We start from the raw sequence: 20,907 nt of genomic DNA on the forward strand, positions 1-20,907 counted from the left end.
CTAGGGCCACCTCCCTCCCCTGCAGCAACTCTGAGAGTCCTCCTGGAAGCGCCTCAAAGCTGTGGGATGTGCCAGCTTCAGGAGATCCCTGCAGGAACTGCAGCTTCTCTTGCCCCAGCCATAGAGTGACTTTTCCCAACTCTGTGAGGATTTCTCCTCTAGTGAGCCCTCAGTGAGCTCTGCTCTGTGCTGCCAGCCCAGGCTGAGTTGAACCCCTCTGTGCCTGTGTGCAGTGCCCGGGCTGGCTGCAGGCAGTGCCTTAGCCCTGCTGGGCTGTGCACAGGAGCTGCTCCTGGGCAGAGCTGTCTCTCTGCAGCGCTGCCCTTGCCAGGAGCTGCCTCTGTGCCAGGAGCCTGGCCTAGCTCAGCAGCACAGACACAGCACAACGCTTCAATGACCCTCTCGGGGCTTGTGCTGAGGCCCTGAACATCAGTCCCCTCAGAGGGAGCTTGTCCTGGGTTGTAGTTTAGGATGTATTCTATCACCATCTTCAGTTAATGGCCCATCAATGCCTTGTGCATGGCTCATAGATAACTCTCTCCGGGAGTTATCTCTCTTTAATGGGCCATCAGGGACTTCCTGGATGACTCATCATCCCATTGTGAGATGCTCCGCCCACGGGGAGGAGCCAAGCAGTCTCACCTGGATATAAGCTGGGATTTGGGACAGTAGAGGCAGCCCTCATCCACTGGATTCCCAGAGGACCAGAGCTACCAGACCTTTCTATGAGATCACTGCTTCAGGAAGACCACCTCGTCTGGACTGCTTCCATCACCCGGATCAGGTTGTATTCTGACTCTGTCAGTGGTTTTTCTTTTTGTATTGTTACATTAATTTTATTTTATTTTAATTTTTTCCTTTTCTTCTCATTAAATTGTATTTCTGACTTAGAGCCTCTCACTTGGTTTGTTTTCAAACCACAACATATTTTTGGCGTCCAATGTGGGGCACGAGGCAATAAGAAAAGTCAGAATTACAATTTTATTGAAGAAGACACCTGTCTGCTATGATGCTCAACATGCTTACATGTGTCTTATACCTATCTCCCTATATTTTTCTGAATGTGGGGCACTATCTGCCAGCCTTAATACTCCTGCGTAGACCAGGCTATGGTACTAAAATTGCTTTACTGGTCTATTATGTCCATTGCCTGATAAACTCTGAGGCAATGAACATCATTCAGAATATATACCCAGTCTTGTTTTCTTGTTCTAGTCTAGGATGCTACGTCTGGGGCCTCAACAGTCTCCCCCAGCCCCTGTGGGGAGGAGTAAAGAATCATTTTTTCCAGCTTTTCAGGAATGACACAGGAGTTTTTGAAAATATTGAGTACCCTCTGGATGCCAAGGACAGCATGATGTTCTTGTTAGTCCTGCTTTGTTTTCTCTGTACAGCCAGCACCATGCTTAGAATCAAAACACTACATGGTGTGTTGGAGCATGTTCTTAAAGAAGTCAAAAAGGTAAAAAGAAGCAAAGCAACAGCATCAACGTCCACACAGACTGTCACAGAGGAGAAGGGAACCAAAGGTGAGGCAGCAGTGTCCTCATCTACACAGACCATCACAGAAGAGAAAGAAGCCAAAGGTGAGGCAACAGTGTCCACATCTATGCAGACTGTCACAGAGGAGAAAGAAACCAAAAGTGCCGTCAGCATCTCCACACAAACCGTCACTGAACTGGAATGGCCTAAACCAGTAGCAGTTGCCACCACTCAGAAGAAGAAATCAAGGAGCAAATCCGTCCGCATAGCGACTGACGAGGGTGGAGCAGGACCTTCACACCCAGCTGAAGAGACAGAGATCATCACTCGCTCTCTATCTCTGGGTGAACAGCGTGACCTGCGAAGGGAATTCACCCGCCAAACCAACGAGTCCATCCTCACCTGGCTGCTCCGCATCTGGGACGCTGCAGCCAGTGACACCATTCTGGATGGAACTGAGGCCAGGAAACCTTTGCCTTGTTGGTCCCCACCTGTCATCTCTGTCTGCAGTTTCCTGGTATAACTGTTTTGGCAACACTTCCTCAGTGGGACCAATTAAAACTTCAAGAACCTTTGGAGTTTTTAATCTTACTTTGAGTTCTCAAGAAGTTCTTTGAACACACTCTCAGGGACTGAGTCTGATGTAAACAACTACAAATCCATGGAAGCATCATTCAAGTCCTTGTGCTGTGTCTAAGCTGCTTAGCGGGGCTGGGCTCATTGCACAGAGGCAGCTCCTGGAAAACAAGAAGAGCTTCAAAAAGACATTTCTCCTGAAGAGCAACTGCTGAGCAGAGAGCCCAGCAGGGCTGAGGGCCCTGCCTGCAGGATCTGAGGGCTGTGAAGCAGACAGAGGTTCAAAGCAGCTGGAAGGACAATTCTGAGGTTCTTCATGCAGAAATCTTCGCCATTTCTGACACAGAAGTCTCTGGCTGCAGGGATCTCCTAAAGCTGACCCAGGACACGACTGACAGCACTGTAAGGATGGCTCTGCTGCCATTTCCTGCCTTGGGGAAGGATGTGCTCCAGTGCAGAGCTGCCTGGGCACAGTCATTGGGACAGGGCAGGAAGGCTTCTGCTGCCAGGGACAGTTGCAGGGGCTGAAGCTGGGGCTGCAGCAATGGGAGCCAAGGGCTGTCATGCAGAGCAGGTGTTGCAGCCCTGAGGGCTCTTGGCCAGGCCAGGGGTATGTGCCACCTGCCGGGGCAGCTCTCAGCCTGCCTGGGAGCTCCCCATGGATGGTGGACGGGGGCTGTGTGTGCAAAGAGTGACTCCTGCCAGGGCTGGTCCTGCTGCAGGTCCTGTAGAGAAGGTGCTGTGTGGGCCAGGGCTGCTCAGAGCTCCAGCTCATGCCCAGGTCATTTCTGAGAGGACTTGTCATGAGCTCATTCAGGGCAGGAGTTTCCTGTTTGAGTCTCTGCTTTCTGCAATCTGTTTTCTCACTTTTCCCTGGCTCAGCTTGGTGGCGATGGAAACTCAGCTGTGCAGGGTAGAGCAGGGGCTGAGGCTCTTAAACCATCAGGCTGAGGATTCCTGGGAACCTCATCAAGTGCATCTAGCTCCCCCAACCTCCAGGTCCATGCAACATCACCTTTCCATGGTGCCCAGGCCTGGGGGGAGCTGTTCTCTAATCCCTGCAGCCCCAAGCAGCTGCAGGGCAGAGGTGGTCCAGGGGCTGGGCTGGGCTCTGGCAGCACTGGCAGGGAAGGAGCCTGGGCCCACAGGAACAGCTTGGGCTGGGACAGCTCCAGCAGCAGAGCTGTGGGCAGGGAGGGTGGGAGGCAGTGCTGAGGGAAGCCCTGTTGCAGGGGAGGTGTTGCAGCTGCCAGCCATGCCCTGCAGGGCAGACACTGCCATGAGCAGCATAGCTTTATGTCCCCTCTCAGTCAGCGCAGCCCTCAGTCCAAGGGCTTGGGGCCCTCCGTTCCCTCCTGGGTTGGCAGAGCAGCACCAGAGATGAAGGGCATCTCTCCTGCCATGTGCCCATTCCCTGCTGACCAGGGCCGGGGAGCCACTGTCCTGCACTGCTGCTGCCTGGGAGGGGCCGTGCAGGGCCGAGCAGGGAAAGGCTTTTCCTCAGGGCCCAGCTCTCTCTCTCTTTGCCTTGCCCAGGTACACTTGGCATTGCTGACGGGCTCTGTGGGAATGGCATTTCCAGCTGCAGGCTCAGGCCCAGCCCTTGGGCTCCTCCTGTGCAGGCTGAGCACAGCAATAGGGTGTCCCAGCTCCCTCTGCCCCACGGAGCTCTGGACAGGGCAGGCGTGCAGGCAGGGAATGAGCTGACTCTGCTCCAGCAGTGCCATAGACAGGACACGTGGCGTGTTCTGGGGATGCCATCCAAGCTGTGAGCTGCCTCCAGGGGACACTGGGGGACAGGGGTGTCCTTGGCCAGGAGTGAGTCTGAGACTCTGAGAAAGGCTGAGCCACTTTGCTCTGGAGTGGGTCCCTCTGCTCTCAGCTGTGTCAGGCTGATTTTCAGGAGAACACAGTGACTGCCCTTGATCTCAGGAAGGGCAACTGAGGACAGATGGAGTGACAAAACAGCTCCCTTTACTTTTCACTGAGTTCCAGCCAATGCTCTTGTACTGCACACTTCTCTGTTTTTCCTTGGCACAGCAGGAAACCCTCTCAAACTGCCTTTGGCCATCGCTTAGTCCTGGACAGGAGATGCTGCCAAGCTCCTCTGTGTTAGGAGCAGTTTGGGCTAAGTCCAACCCCAGGACTGGACCTAGTCCCTGTTCCCACTGCTGCAGAGCAGAGCTAATCCCTCAATATCCATGGGAAGAGCCCCTGCTCTTCACAGCAACATGAGCCAAACCCCAGCAGAGCTCCAGGCACAGGGCTGGAGGATGTTCCATGTGGCCCTGCGGTGTCACACTGGCCCCTGGGTCACATGAGGCTTCGCAGTTTCACAAAGCACTTTTGGCTCTGTGGGCCCCACTCTGTCTGTTCTGCTGGTGAGCAGGGTCAGCACTTGAGAAAAGGAAAATTGGTTGGCACAGAGGAGCAGGGCTGAGAGAAAGGCTTGGACATTGCTCAGAAACGTCTCCCCTGACTTCTCACTCTCTTCTCCTTGAACAGCTCCCCATTTCCAGAGCCAGCAAATGTCCAACAGCAGCTCCATCAGCCACTTCCTCCTGCTGGCATTGGCAGACACACAGCAGCTGCAGCTCCTGCACTTCTGCCTCTTCCTGGGCATCTCCCTGGCTGCCCTCCTGGGCAACGGCCTTGTCATCAGCGCCTTCACCTGCGGCCACCACCTGCACAGCCCTATGTTCTTCTTCCTGCTCCTCAACCTGGCCCTCAGCGACCTGGGCTCCATCTGCACCACTGTCCCCAAAACCATGCGCAATTCCCTCTGGGACACCGGTGTTAGGATAGGGTTAATAATTTCTGTTACCACAAAAGCTGGGAATAGAGTCTGAGCTTCACTGCAACTAGGTGTTGCTTCCATTGTTCCAACCAAATCAAGTATAACTCTGCCTGGGTAATCGGGCTGGGGGGAGAAGGAGAAGATTGGGACGGCTTGTACGTAGAAATGAAGTAGGTCGGGTGAAACTGTACCTAATCATCATAAGATAGATGATCGAATTGTAATGATTGTTAGTAGCTGAACATGATTATTATTTCAAAGTAGAATCGTAAAGAAGATATTTACAAAAATTCATGCTTGGATGTATACAATAGAACAATGGACATTTAATGATTAACATAGAGTTATGTAACGGAGGGGTATAATATTGGGGCCTTCTTGGATCCTCGTCAGAGTTGGATTTGGGGTTTTACCCCAGCTCCCAGAGCTCTCATCAATAAAGCACCCATGTAATCAATTCCCCTTGATTATGTGTTTTCCTCGCTAACATTTTGGCGACCCAGGCGGTGTTGGGGTGGGTGAAGCCCCAGCTGCTTTGCCCTGGAGAGGGCCAAGCTGAGGAGTTAAGAAAGAATTTTGCAACTTCACCCAGAGCCCCTAAGGCAAAAGACAAACCTTCTAGTCACGGCGACCTGTCCGGAGACCCACAAGCCCCCTCGGGATCTTATGTAGACCTGTTACAAGTGATGTGTTTTGTACTATTTTCCTCCCTCCTTGGTATCCCATAAAATCCCCTGGGTTTCCTCTGGTTGGCAGAGGTACCTCGTACCTGGACCCCTTTCGCTGGTACCTTTGCAATAAAGTACCACCTGCGGAAATTCCACACGAGACCTCTCTCTCTCTCATCACAGCTGGCTAAAAGAGGGGCAAACTCACAAGGGCAGGAGCTGAGAGCACTGAGCTGAAATCACTGAGCTGAAATCACTGCTCTGCCCTCCTGCTGGGAAGCCCCTCTGCCAGCTGAGGAGCGCCCTGACCCCCCAAGAAGCTGTTTCTAGTGAGATATCTTCTGGGTGTGGTTGTGGCTCTCTGGGTCCCAAGCGATGGACTCCTCGACCAGCTGGATGTCCCCTGCACACAGGGACATCCCAGAACATCCCAGTGCAATGAGACCCCTTGTTGCAATGGGGGACCCCTGGTGCATCCCAAGGCCTTTGGGATCCTTGAGACACTCAAGGTGTCACAGGTCCTTCCTGTCCCACAGAGTGTCTTGTGGTGCAGCTCCCGGCACTGCTGCTTGTGGAGGGGGACACGGTGACACTGCGCTGCTGGAGCTGGGAAGATGGCACGGTCACTGGAGTACGATTTTACCACGAGGAGAAGGATCTGGGGGGGCCCATCAATGGGACCGAGCTGTCCCTGTCCCACCCGCAGCTGCACCACAGTGGCAGCTACTGCTGCAGGGGCTGCGTGAGCTTTGGGCCATCACTGGGGTGGGAGATGTCATCACCAGTGACAGTGACAGTACATGGTGAATGTGGGAATGGGGATGGGAAACCCAAACATCTTCCCAGCTTTCCCCCACCAGTGCCTGGGTTCCTCATCCCTCATTTCATCCTTCCCTGGGTCACCCACACCTTCCCATGTCCCTCTTGGGTCCCTCATCTTTGTCCGGGCCCCTCTCCAGGTCCCCACATCCCTACCTGGCATCCTATACCCCTTCCAAGTTTCCAGCTCCATCTTCTGCTCTCCCTTCCCTACCTGGCTTGCTTTTACCCCTTCCTGCTTCCCTTCAGTCCCACCCTGGGCTCCTCCTACCCCTCTCTGAGCCACCTCACATCCCTCCCTGGGTTCACTTCTCCCTCAATGGGGTCCCCTTCAGCCTCCTCGCACTCCCCTCCTGCTGCTCGCATTATTTCCCAGCCCTCACAGATCCCCCATCCCATGTGCCCCTGCAGGGGTTCTGCTCTCGGGGGTGTCCCTGTGGGCCCAGCCGTGCAGGGGACAGGTGACACTGGGGGACTCCCTGGTGCTGAGCTGAATGGTGGCCAAAGAGACAGGTCTTCTGTCCTTCACCTGGCACTGGGAGGGCTCAGATGCACCACTGGGCACCGACTCTGCCTGGAGCTGCACCACACTGGGGACAAGGACAGCGGCCACTACCAGTGCGGGGCCAGCAACAGGGACAGTTGGCCCAGACCCCCTCACCGCATGTCATGTGAACGGGACCTTCAGGGTGGGGATGACCCCAAGCCCAGCATCCCCCATCCCACACCAGGTCACAGCCTGGTCACTGCAGGTCACAACCCTGAGTGACCAGACGCTCTGGCTGCCCTCACCCACAGCATCCCCAATGGGTGACTGGAAAACACAACCATAAGTCACAGTCCTGGGTGAAAGACTCCTTCTGTCTCCAGGTGCCACCAGGCGCAGACTCCCTCATGTCCCCCATCTGACACTCCCTCCCCCCATTCTCCTGCCCCCACACTGGTTGCCAGCCCCTCCTCCCAGCCTCAGCCCTGTCTCTGTCCCCACAGTGCCTGTGGCCAATGCCACCATCACCCCCGGTCCCCTGTCACACCAGGTGCACACAGGTGACCCTGTGACCCTGCACTGCTCTGTGCAGGTGGGTTCAGCCCCTGTCACCTTCATCTGGCTGCACAATGGTCAGGAGGTGGCCCGGGGTCCTGTCCTGGAGCTTGAGACGTCGATGTGGGACATTCAGGCACCTACCAGTGCATGGCCACCAACCAGCTGGACAGCCACCGCATGTTCTGGGCACTCAGCCCCAAACTGGCCCTGGAGGTGGCATTGTGGGGACATGGATGCACAGGTGGGCTCACACAGGGTTCCTATGTGGGCCTGAGACCTCTGGGTTCAACCCTGCTCTGTCCATGGCAGTGACACAAATGGAACAGGGCAAAGGAGGGGAACTCAGGAGGTCACTTGGACTGCAGAACCTCTGGGGTAACTCTGGTTACCCCAGTGTGTCTCCCTCTATTTCCTGCAGTGGCTGCAGGGGTCCTTGGGTCCCTGTTGTTCCTGGTCCTGCTGATTGGTATCATTGTGGACTTTTGCTGGTGGCACCACATGGGTAGGTAACAATGGGGGATGGGGGTCCTGGAGAGTGATGGGAAGGCCCCAGAATACAGTGGCCATGGCAGGGCAAGCACAGCCCCTGACTTGGGCAGTGCTGAGTGCTTAGAACCTTTCCTCAGGGCTCTGGGGTATCTGGGGAGGTGTTGCATGGTTGTGCACAGATGTTTGGGGTCCTATCAGGGTTTTTTTTGGGGAATTCAGAAGGTCCCCCTCCCTGCCAGGCTCTGGGTTCTGGGGGCTCAGGGTGTTGGAAGAAGTGGGATGGTTCAGGGTTTCTGGGGGGCATCAGGGATACTGGGGGGGGGCCTGGGGGGAATTGAGAAGCTGGTGGTGGTTCAAGATTTCCGTGGGTGGATGGAGGTCCCAGCGACTCCAAAGTCACCTTTCCAGTTTTCCTTTGCAGCTGCCAGGAAGCACCAGGAAAGGTGAGTTCAAGCTCCAGCCATGATACACCTTTTACCCAAACCCCCAGAACCTCACATCCCCTCTTCCACACACCACCTTATTCCCACAGGGCCTCCCAGAGTCTCTGGCATCCCCCGGGGAGGATCCTCAGGTGACCTACATGCAACTGCAGGGGCCACACGGCCAACCATGGGAACCCAGTGACCTCTACGACAATCTACAACAACAGCTGTGACACTCTGGGGACCGGGAACCACTGGAGGGTGACACTGGGGTGTGCTCCCTCCATGGCTCCTGTGGTTGCCCATCCTTCCAAGTGTAGTGGTCATGAGTCAGGGGGAGGCTACACAGGGCACCCAGTGCTCCCCATTTCCTCTCCCAGTACCCGCAGAGGCTCCCCCATCCCCTTTCCCAGTACCTGCAGGGGTTCCTCAACTCCTATCTGAGTACTCCAAGTACCCTCAGTAACTTCCCCATTCTCTCTCCACAGTGCTAACAGCACACCCAGGGATTCCCCTTTCCCCATGCCCCCTCCCACTCCTCCTGTCCCATCCCACTGTAAAAGGGGCAGTCAGGGAGGATTCTTTCTGATTGATTTCTTGGATTAAAATGAAGCACAAATGTGGCAATATTTTATCTGTGGACTGTTTATTGATAAAGGAGGCTAAGTGTCCTTTCTGAAGGGGGATTGGAAGAGAGAGTAGAGAGGGAAAAGGAGAGACAGAGAGAGGAATAGAAGACAGGGACAGTGTTACTCCAAGAACCCCGTGTGTTCTGTTGCCATCACTTGGCAGATGGAGTGTGCATGCGGTGAGCCCTTGTGGCTTTTGTGAGTGGCTGGGTGGGATTTCCAAGTGGCAGGAGCTGTGCGTCTCTGGCTTTGATGAGTGACGGCTACAGGCTGGCTGCCGTGGGCTGGACTGCAGTGGGCTGGTGCAGCAGGCTCATTGCTGTGGGCAGCGTGGGCAATATGGCAGAGGCAGCAGGTGCGTGCAGGAAGTTGTTCCCTGCTCCTGGGCCAAAAATACAGCTTTTTGATGAAACTGACACAAATGGCGTTTCTTTGTTTAGCTCTGTCAGGCTTTAGGAATGGAATTCTTCAGTTTTGGGCTGCCAGTATGTCTTGGTTTGAAAGACAGGTGTCAAGGAAATTGGGAACCTCCCTTGGAATGGAAAATGTGACCCCCCCCCCCCATTCTCTCTGAATTATTATAATTTTGAAATTAAGGGGCTTTCAGGCAAAGATATGGGAAGAGGAATAACAGTTCTGTACTAGTATATGTTGTGAGAAACAAATTAATGGACGTTGACTATCACTTGTGTAATGGTTTTGGTTTGTTTTCTTGGTTAATGCACTATTTATGTGGTGGTTTTGTTTGCTGAATTTTGTTTACCAACTGGGAGATAGGATTTTGGGAGAAAAAGGTGAAAGAGGCTTAACTTAAAAGTAAAAACTGATAGATTTTGTTAATATACACTAAGAAAAGAAAAAAAAAAAGGAAAATGAGACCTTCAAACACTTTTGTCTTTACTACAAACTGTTTACTTTCTTATTTAACACTGAGAGAAATCTATGATTTTTAGTTAGTTGCAACCATTTAAACACAATTTTGTATCACTTTGGGAGAGGAGCTTCTCTGGAGTTTATGGAGATACACACTACAAGAAAAGGTTTGGTGGCTCTTAATGTCACAAACCTGCAACCGCCTGGAATTTTGCAGATTCAGTTCAGTTTCCCCTACTTGACAGTTTCTTAAGCTACTTATGGGCTTTTGCATGTTTGGGGTACTGTTTTAAGAACGCTTTTCTAGTACAAAGCAAAGATTCTCTTTTTCTATCTTTAAAATTGTCTCTATCCCAAAAGAAATAGAGACTTCCTTTTATGCTCAGGAGCTGGGGCGTCAAAATCACTTCTTCTCTAGAAGCATTTTTGCCTCAAAGGCTGAGACCTCCTTATGTTTTCCCAGGAGCTAGGGGCATATTCTATTCAAAATTCTGAATTAATTCTCATTTATATCAGTACTCACAACTTTTTGGCTAGAGCTTGCATTCTTCTAAACAGAATTATGATATTACAAGAAATTTCTCCATAATTTACATCCAGAGAAGTCTGGTCAGAAATGTTTACTTCTTCTATTCCTTTTTCCAATAGTCTTACTTAGTTCTTTCACTGACTTTATCTCAGTGCTGTCCTTCTACATTTCAAATCACTCTGTCTTTCATGGAGGAGAGAAAAAGGTTAATGTCTTTGCCCAGAGTATTTTTTTTTCCTTCATAACTTAAAGGCCGCAAGTGATAGTGGAGAAAGAAAAGGGGAGAAGGAGCATGCTCAGGAATGCACCCTATTCCCATGGCACACCAGTTCCCCTGGAACCACATCCCTGGGCTGCCCTGCTCCTCTGGAAATCCCTCCTTAGCTCCCCACATGGCTGGAGCCCCCAAGTCCTGGCATGCCCATGTCCCATCAGGTCCCACCATGTCCCAGCAAGTCCCTCTATGTCCCCAGCCTCTCCCCACCCTGCCCCCACCAAGTGCCACCTACACATGAGGACAAGATGTGACCTCAGTTCCTTCCTCTTTAGCCAAAGAGCCGTCAGCCAGGGGACAGGTGGCCACAGAAGTGTGTGACAGCCAGCCTGGATGGCTGGGGACACGCGGATGGCCTGGAAGGTGGCACTTCTCCTGTGGGGTGAGTGCCCCGGGCACGGGTCTGACACGCCGAGGATGGGCCCTGGTGAGGGAGAGACCGGTGGGGAGGGGGCACAGGGGGGTTGCAGAGTCCCCAGGTGTCACCAAGGCCAGTAGAGCCAGTGAATGAGGTGGAAGCTGGTGTGACAGGGATTGTGAGGTTGCTGTGGGGACAGGAATGGGAGGACAAGCATAGGGGGACTGAAATCTGGGAGCAAGGATAACATGACAGTCACATTGGGGCTGGGGCAGCGGTGGTGACAGGGACAGGAGAACAGGGATGCAGGAAGAGGGACAAAGGGACTAGCCCCCTGCAGGTGGGCCATGAGGACAGGTGCCAAGGGGCTGGTGGATGTGACCTGTGGCTGCCTGGTGTCTCTGTGGTGTTCCCACACTGAGGGTGTTCACAGTGTTCCCATGCCCTATGTCACCCTGAGGTGGTTGCATTAGCCCTGACCCTTGGGTGCCCATGCCACAGGGATGTGGCATTTGGGCAGCTGTGACACAGACAGGTCTGTCCAGACCTGTTGGGGACCATCCCTGAGCGCCTTCTCATGAGGACCACTGTCCCATTGGGAACACTGGGGATAAACCCCACACGCTGTCCCCCAGGTGCCACTGTTCCTGCAGTGCCACCCCCACCCAGACCTGTCCCTTCTTTCCAGCCCAGACCCTCAGCCTCGCTGGTGAGTCCTCAGGAGATGCCATGTCCCCACCCCACTGTCCCCAGCCCCATGGTGGCCCTGGCAGGCTGGTGTCCCTTGTCACCTTCAGGTGCCCAGATCACCCAGCTCCTGTTGGAGCCCCCCTGTAGGCCAGCAGTGCTGTGGGACCGGGTGACACTGAGCTGCCAGGGCTCAGGGACCAGCAGTGACACCACCTGGTACAAGGACAGGCAGAGATGGCGGCAGAATGGACCCGACAACTTCACTGTCACCAAGAGTGGCATCTACACGTGTGACCGACCTGGCAGTAGTCTCAGCCCCCCTGTGAAAGTCTCAGATGGTGAGGGGAGTTTCGGTGTCCAAAACCTGGCACTCACTAGACCCGGGGGGCTCTAGGTAGTCCCCACTGCATGGGTCACCTCCCTGCTCTGGGGACATCCCAGTGCAAGGAGACCCTGTTTGTAGAATTGGGGACCCCATGTGCTCTGGATGTGACCCAATGGGGGATCACAGTGGAAACGGGACCAGCCCCAGTGTGACAGGACCCCTGTGTCTTGCAGACTCCCTGGTGCTGCAGGTGCCGATGTGGCCGCTGCTGGAGGGGGACAGGGTGACACTGTGCTGCTGGGGCCGGCAGAACGTGTTGGTCACTGAGGTGAAATTCTACCATGGGGACGAGAGGGTGGGGTGGTCCCACCGTGGGACCGAGCTGTCCCTGTCCCCTCTGCAGCTGCACCACAACGGCTGCTACCACTGCAAGTGCCATGTGCACTCTGGGATACAAAGTGTGTGGAGGCAGTCAGAGTCAGAGACAATGACAGTGTACGGTGAGCACCCCACACCTTGCACCTCAGCACCACCACAGGCCCTACCGTGGGACTCAGGGTCACAGTTCCCCTCCTCTCTCCTTCCCAGAGCTCTTCATGGTGCCGGTGCTAAAGGGTCGGACCAAGCTCACCGAGGGGTCCTCCCTCAATCTCACCTGCCTCAGCACCCCCAGCCCCCTGGAGCCCCCAGCCCCTCTCGTGTACTTCTTCTACCGCGATGGGCTGCGGGTGGGGGGCCCTCAGGTGTCCCCACAGCTCTTGGTGCCCGCCGTGGGGGTCTCCCACTCTGGGAAATACAGTTGCCAGGTGCGGTCCAATGGGGTGGCCGTGCAGAAGACCAGCGCCCAGCTCCACGTCACGGTGCACAGTGAGTGTGGGGATGGGCACGGGGAGCCCCCACAGCCCTCTCAGCTCTCCCAGCCTTCCTCAACCCTGTGCATGCCACCCTGCCTTCCCAGGTGTCTCTCTGGTTCCTCCCATCACATTTCCTGCTGCCTGCATCCCTCACCAGGTCCCCTCATCCCTCCCTAGCTGCACCTCTCCCTCTCTGAGGTCCCTCTCTTGTCCTCATGTCCCACCATCCCTGTCTGTGTTCCCCAAAACCTTCCCCGTGGTTCCCATAAACCCGCTGCATATATCCCCAAGCTCAGTCTCCCAGCCTTACCTCGGGTTCCTTCCAGCCCTTTCACAGCCTCTGCCCCATATCTGGGCCTCTTCTTCCTCACTGGGATCCCCTCATCCCACTCTAATCCTCCCCCTCCCTGAGACCTTCACTTCTCCCTGGTGTTCGCCACTCCTCCCGTGTCCCCAGTCTCTCCTGTGTCCCCCTGCAGGGGTCTGGCTCTCCCGAGTGTCCCTCTGGGTTCAGTCCCCTGGGGGACAGGTGACAATGGGGGACTGACTGGTGCTGAGATGTGTGGTGGACATAGGGACAGGTTCCCTGTCCTTCACCTGGCATTGGGAGGTCTTGGGAGGGCTGCTGGGCACTGGCCCCCAGCTGGAGCTGCGGCACTTCGGGGATGAGGACAGTGGCCACAGCAGTGCTGGGCCAGTAATGGGGGCAGCGTGGCTGAGAGCCCCACATGGAATGTCACTGTCTTGGGCCTGCAGGACCATTGGGCATGGGGTGATCCCACGAACAGCATCCCCAATTCCACACAATCCCATTCCACCCCAACCCCCCCACACCATCCCCAACCCACCCCAAGTCACAGCCCCCACCACTGGGTGTCACAGGGAACTGGGACTGTCTGGCTCCAGGTGTCCCCACGGAGGACATCCAGGCCATGGATCCCTAATGCCAGCTGTCACATGCCCCACTCCCCATCAGGTCACATTCACCCTACTGAGAGTGACCCTCCCAGGGCAGTGAGACCCTTGGGATTGGGGTGATGCCCCAATTGATATGCCTCATCAGACACATCACATCCCCCCCATGCCATTCCGTGCCCCCCACGAGGTGATGACCATCACCACCCTCGCACACTGCAGCCCTCATCCCATCCTCACCTCACCTTCATCCCATCCTCATCCTTCACCCCTCATCCATCACATGCCCTCATCCCACAGCACACGATGACCTTCACCACCATGGGGTCACTGTCCTGGATGAAGGACACCCTCTGTCTCCAGGTGCCACCACACAGACTTTCTATTCCGCCCCCTCTGGGTGACAGCCCCTCCTCCTCACCTCAGCCCTGTCTCTGTTCCTGCAGCGCCCGTGGTCAGTGTCACCATCACCCCCAGTCCCCCGGCACACTAGGTGTGTGCAGGTGACCCCGTGACCCTGCGCTGCTCGGTGAAGGTGGGCTCAGCCCCTGTAAACTTCACTTGGCTGCGTGATGGCAAGGAGTTCACCCATGGCACTGTCCTGGAGCTTGGGGATGTCGATGTGGGACATTCAGGCACCTACCAGTGTGTGGCCACCATCCAGCTGGGACAGGACGGGCACCACGTGTTCTGGGCACTCAGCCCTGAGCTGACCCTGGAGGTGACACCGCAGGAACACTGGAAAAAAGGTGGGGTCACACAGTGTGATTGGGATTGCAGGCCCCTGAAGTGACAAGTGACCCTGACATGCCCCTTTTGTTCCCAGCAGTGGCTACAGGGGTTGGTGTGTCCCTCCTGTTCCTGCTCCTGCTTGTAGGTGTAGCTGTGGGCTGTCACCAGTGGAACAACATGAGTGGGTGACAATGGGGGCAATGGGGGCTGTGGAATTTGGGGTGAGGGGTGACACCCAGAGCACCTGACTTGGGCAGTGTTGAGCACTCAGTTCCTTTGCTCAGGGTCCTCAAGGATTTGGGGTGGTGTTGGAGGGTCTTGCAGGGATGTTGCTAGACAAGTGATCCTGTCCTGGGGCAATTTGGAAGGTTCCCCTCCCAGCCAGGATTTGGTTTCTGGGGGTTCAGGGGGTCCAGTGCACTGAGGTGGTTCAGGAGTGTTAGGAGTCATCAGGGGTGGTCAGGAATTGAGGGTCTGGTGGTGCTTCAGGATTCCCGCAGGTGCATGGAGGTCCCAGGGACTCCAAAGTCACCTTTCCAGTTTTCCTTTGCAGCTGCCAGGAAGCACCAGGAAAGGTGAGTTCAAGCTCCAGCCATGATACACCTTTTACCCAAACCCCCAGAACCTCACATCCCCTCTTCCACACACCCCTTTATTCCCACAGGGCCTTCCCAGAGCCTCTGGCATCCCCCGGGGAGGATCCTCAGGCGACCTACATGGAGCTGCAGGGGCCATGGGAACCCAGTGACCTCTACGACAATCTACAACAACAGCTGTGACACACTGGGGACCGGGAACCACTGGAGGGTGACACTGGGGTGTGCTCCCTCCATGGCTCCTGTGGTTGCCCATCCTTCCAAGTGTAGTGGTCATGAGTCAGGGGGAGGCTACACAGGGCACCCAGTGCTCCCCATTTCCTCTCCCAGTACCCGCAGAGGCTCCCCCATCCCCTTTCCCAGTACCTGCAGGGGTTCCTCAACTCCTATCTGAGTACTCCAAGTACCCTCAGTAACTTCCCCATTCTCTCTCCACAGTGCTAACAGCACACCCAGGGATTCCCCTTTCCCCATTCCTCCTCCCACTCCTCCTGTCCCATCCCACTGTAAAAGGGGCAGTCAGGGAGGATTCTTTCTGATTGATTTCTTGGATTAAAATGAAGCACAAATGTGGCAATATTATATCTGTGGACTGTTTATTGATAAAGGAGGCTAAGTGTCCTTTCTGAAGGGGGATTGGAAGAGAGAGTAGAGAGCGAAAAGGAGAGACAGAGAGAAGAACAGAAGACAGGGACAGTGTTACTCCAAGAACCCCGTGTGCTCTGTTGCCATCACTTGGCAGATGGAGTGTGCATGCGGTGAGCCCTTGTGGCTTTTGTGAGTGGCTGGGTGGGATTTCCAAGTGGCAGGAGCTGTGCGTCTCTGGCTTTGATGAGTGACGGCTACAGGCTGGCTGCCGTGGGCTGGTGCAGCAGGCTCATTGCTGTGGGCAACGTGGGCAATATGGCAGAGGCAGCAGGTGCGTGCAGGAAGCCTCTGCTCTTTTGGCGAAGTGGCAAAGCACCCGGTTGTGGTTGGCGTGGCAGGCAATGGGAGAGACCCTGGTCGCAGCAGCCACAACTGGGTACAGGCAGCACCCACCCCATTGGGGTAGTGGTGGAGCACCAGTTTGGGGAAGCAGTGGAGCACCAGATCATCGCAAGAATGAGCTTCCTCTTGAAAGCAATGAAGAAGAACGAGTTTGGACAGGGAAGAAGGACCACAGGGAGGCAAAGGTGAGGGCAGGGGAGGAAGGACAAATTGACCCTCTGAATGAGCCCCTGATCCCTCCAAGAAATCCAAATCAAAGAGGCTCCTGTTATGTCAGTTAACTGCTTTTATTTGCTAAGGCTCCTCCCACAGCCCAATTTTCTGGGCATTTTTTCCTGGGCATTTTTCCCAGGTATTTTTTCTGGGCATCCAGGCATCTGTCCTACCAGCCAGTGGGGTGTATATGTGTGTGTGTCACTCACAGCCCACTCAAAGAAGCTTTCTCTCCTCTGGTCTGCTGTTACATGAAGCCTCGCTGGGTTCCTCAGGGCTCCCAGTACATGTACAGCCCCCAGAGTATTTTTTTGCCTCATGTATAGTGTACGTTGAGACATAAATGAAAATCAGATTGATTCCTCTCAACACCCAAAGATATGGGAAGAGGAATAACAGTTCTGTACTAGTATATGTTGTGAGAAACAAGTTAAGGAACGTTAACTTTCCCAGGGTATTGTACGAATTGATATTACATTATTGATCATATTGTTGAATAAATATTGTGATGGTGTTAGTGTTGGGATAGTGATGTGTGCTGTGGAGTGGTTGATGTTCTTGTGGTGGTCTGGTTGCAAGCTTGGTTTTTGAGGGGGTGTTTTTGTGTGTTGCGGTGTGGGTTTTGTGGATTTACACTGGATGGATTGTTGCTGGCCAAGCCTTTGGGACAGGACCTTAAAAGGAGCAGAGCTTCATCCAGTCATGGCCCTGAGAACCACAGTGACAAAACTGAATTGGCGCTAAGGAGGGTGACAGGGCCCGAGACTGTGTAAAACCAAAATGAATATGCATCAAGCTGATGCAGCACCAGGGGTCTAAAGGGTGAAGCTACCGTTTTGTGGACGAGCCTTTTACTTTGTGAATTTTTTTTTATTGTTCTCAATAAAACTTTTAGAACTCCTTCCCACTTGGGGTCTGAGTTGTTAATAACATATATATATGTGGATAACAAGGCAAACAAACAACAACAATGACAGTGACAAACAGAACCAGAAACACGAGAATGGCTGCAGGTGCTTCCCATTCGGTGCAGTTCTGGACACAGCCAGCAGGGGCGCTGGTGGCTCCCAGCCGGGCAAAACAGGTGCAATGATTCCGCCGAGGCTGCAGGGGGCGCTGTGGCACCAGCTCGGCTGTCTGTCTGTCTCTCCATGGTAATGGCGAGTGAAGCTGGCGCAAGGGGTGGAAAAGCGGCTTCCTTTACAAACTCACGGTGGGGAATTTGTCCTGGTTACCCTCTGGATAGTGAAATGTGCTGTAGCTGGAACCTTGAAAGCAGCAGCAGGAATGGCAGAGGTGAGCAGACTCCAGAGTGACAAAACAAAATGTAACAGAAATTCTGCAGCTGCAGCAAGAGCCGTGGGTTGTCCCAGCAGGCACACGGTGTTGGATTCCACTGTAGCAAAACCAACCAGAGCAAAGGCAGAAGAACTTCGGGGCTGGACAGCAGCAGCCTGGCTCCCAAATGCAGCCAGGAGAGGCACCCTCAGAGGAGGACAGGCTCGAGGTTCTGGGGTTTCCCCTGAGGTGCCCGATGAGTTGGTGAGGGTTCTTCCAGTCAAAGCGGATGTTAATAAGGCTGGAGTTTGACAGCTGCTCTTCTGAGCAAAGGCTCACCCACAGTAAAGAAGAAGCAGTACAGGGCTGGGTTTTGGCAGTGGCAGTGAATTCTCCCTGTGGGAAGTAGTTTGACTGTTCCTTCTGATCCCCAGATGGAGAGAGAGCTGGGAGCTGAGCCCAGCCCCTCACACCCAAGCCAAAATCTTGCCCTGTCTCTGCCCTTCCCAAGAGAAAAAACCCATGGGCTGAGAAGCTCCAACCAGCTGAAGCCCTTCCCCCATCCTTGGCCACTTCTTTAGTCTCTCTTAGGGATGGTCCTTATTCTCTCTTAGCAGCAAATTGGAGAAAACTCCTGGAGAGAAAGAAAACAAGAGGAAAAATCTTGACTTCAGCAAACTAAAACCAGGGGCAGCTGCCACTCCCACTCTCAGTGGAGGCACAGAAGGCAAAACTTCCAAAGGCCTGAGAGAGGAGCAATTTCCTGACACAGCAATGAGAGAACAAAAACCAACAGAAACAAGATTCAGAATCCAAAGGGTCACAAAAAGAACAATTTCCAGGGAAAGCTCCCGACAAGGAGCAAACCCCAGACACTTCTCCCAGCATCCACAACACAGGAGAACCCTCTGGGTGCCAACAACCACAACCACAGCACTGTGAAACTCCTCACCTACCCAGGGCACAGGGAATAGACAGGGCTCTGCCCCATCCCTGCCCTGGGAACAGGGCACATCCCCCTCCTCTGGGGGGGCTGGGGGCTCTGGGAGGGGGGCGCTGTGGGGATAAAGGGGATGTATGGGAGGGGATGGAGAGATTTGGGGTGGGAGTAAAAGAGGGGCCACAGCTGGAGACCACCACTCACCTTTTCTAGAGCTTCCTTGTGGTTGCAGAGGAAAGAGGGGAGCAGTGACCGTGGAGTCCACAGGCCTCTAACCTTTCTAAGGATCCCTGAACACCCACGGGACCCTCATTTTCCCCTCAGGAACCTCAAGCATCCCTGAAGCCCCCCAGAATTCATGAACCTCCTCAGTACCCCCAAACAACTCAGCCTCAAGAACACAAAGCCCAGCAGGGAGGGAGACCCTCCAAAAACCCCTCAGTACCCCTGAAAGAACCTCAAACATCCCTACAGGACCCTCAGCCGAGGTCACAATTCTGAGGCTGTGGGTCTTGCTCTATCGCTCCCCGAAATCTGAGGGGCTTCCTACAGCTCCCTGGGACCCCTGTCTCCTGAGGATGGGGGGAGGGGCTGGCACCCAGCAAAAGGGAGAGAAGTTGGGGGATGACGGTGTCCTGGGGGATGCTGTGGGTGGGGTCACCCCCAATTCTGGGCTCCTGCTCACCCAGGACGATGACATTCAGGGGGACACTCTCAGCCACGCTGCCCCCATCGCTGACCCGGCAGTGATAGTGGCCGCTGTCATTGTTCCCAATGTGTCGCAGCTCCAGGTGGGGGCTGGTGCCCAGCAGTGCCCCTGAGTCCCCCCGGTGCCAGGTAAAGGACAGGGGACCTGTCACCGTGGCCACTGCACAGCTCAGCACCAGGCGGTCCCCCAGTGCCACCTGTCCCCCGGGGGGCTGACCCACACAGACACCCCCGAGAGCGGGACTCCTGCAGGGGGAGGGGGAACCAGGGGACAGTGAGGGACCGAGGGGATGTCGGAGAGGAGCAGGGGGACCCCAGTGAGGAAGGGGGGGCACAGAGCTGGCGGGGCAAGGAACCCAAATGAAGGATGGGGGGTTCAGGGAGAGGACACCTGGAGAGGAATGGGAGGGATGCCAGAGAGGGTGTGGGGACCCTGGGAGGGGATGGTGGGACCTGGGGACCATGGGGGGAGATCAGAGAGGGGTGGGGTTGACTCAGGGATGGGTGAAGTGACCCAGTGAGGGATAGGAGGACTCAAGCAGTGATGGGGGGACATAGAAAATGTTTACTGGAAAGATGAGGGTGCCCACGTAGGGCTGGGGGACCAAGTGAGGGATCTGGGAATGGATGGGGAACCTGCCACAGGAATGGGGGGACCCAGGCAGTAATGAGGGTCTCCAGGCAGAGGTGGGGGACATGGGGAGCTTCTCTCACAGCTCTCACTTGACCCAACACCAACAAAGGGACCACTAAAGGAAGTCCTGCAGGTGCCCCAAGTGCAGGAAGAGCTTCGTGCGCTGCTCCAGCTCCATCCCCCATGGGAGGATCTGTGCTGGATGATTCCCAGTGACTCCCGGTGGGCAGAGCCCTGGTGATCCGTGGTGCCAGTGATCTGTGTTTGGGAGACAGCTGGGTGAGGGCTCCACATCCTCCTGGCTCCATGTGGCCTGTATTTCATTTTCATTTCTCTTTGTCCTTTCAAAACACCCAAAATCAGGGTAAAAATAAAGACACTGAACTAAGACATGCATGGGGACATGGGTGGATTTTCCAGGGGATGTGGGAGATGCTGGGTGTGAGGGAGTTGAGGGTTTCTGGCAGGGACTTGGGGGTTGCTCAGGGCTGTGGCACATCAGGCCAAGCTACTTCAGCTGCCCGAGAGACCCTGGTGGAGGTTCTGAGGCAGCTGCTCAAGGATCCCCTGCCCTGGAACTGTCCCCATCTCCCCCCCATCCCGGTTCCCAGTGTCCCCTGTCCAGGATCCCCCTCTCTTCCTGCTGTCACCCCCTTGTCCCACACCCATTCCTGTGTCACCCTACTCCCGGTCCCATCCTGCTCCCATCCCACTCCCATCCCAGTCTGGATCCCATTCCCAGTCTCATTCCCTGTTCCTGTCCCATATTCTTTCTCTGGCTGCTGTTTCCATATCCCCAGTCCCATAGTCCCTGCCCTGTTCCCATTCTCATATTCCCAGTGCTGTTGCCAGTGCCCATTTTCATTTCTACATTCCCTGTTTCATTCCGATTTAGCAGCTCCCAGTCCTGTTCCCGTATTCTCGTTTCCGATCCCACCTTCCTAATCCTCATCTCATATTCTCTCTCCGGTTGCTGTTCCCATATTCCCGTCCCTGGTCCCCTTCTCGGTCCCTGTTCTCTATCTCCGGTACAATTCCTGGTCCCCGGTCCCTGTCCCTGTTTCCGGT

General features: G+C 54.9%; 1 protein-coding gene across 1 annotated transcript; it reads left to right on the forward strand.

Annotated features, from left to right (window-relative positions):
• The first annotated feature begins 11,673 nt into the window (after positions 1-11,673).
• LOC136373047 (Fc receptor-like protein 4) lies at positions 11,674-15,259 on the forward strand. The gene is given in 7 exon segments (XM_066337982.1): positions 11,674-11,992; positions 12,213-12,479; positions 12,568-12,846; positions 14,195-14,497; positions 14,575-14,661; positions 15,034-15,055; positions 15,145-15,259. Coding segments are annotated over 7 exon segments (1,377 nt in total). The 5' UTR covers positions 11,674-11,688.
• Positions 15,260-20,907: the final 5,648 nt, after the last annotated feature.

This window comes from Sylvia atricapilla, chromosome 30, assembly GCF_009819655.1.
Source record: "Sylvia atricapilla isolate bSylAtr1 chromosome 30, bSylAtr1.pri, whole genome shotgun sequence".
Taxonomy (NCBI): Eukaryota; Metazoa; Chordata; class Aves; order Passeriformes; family Sylviidae; genus Sylvia; species Sylvia atricapilla.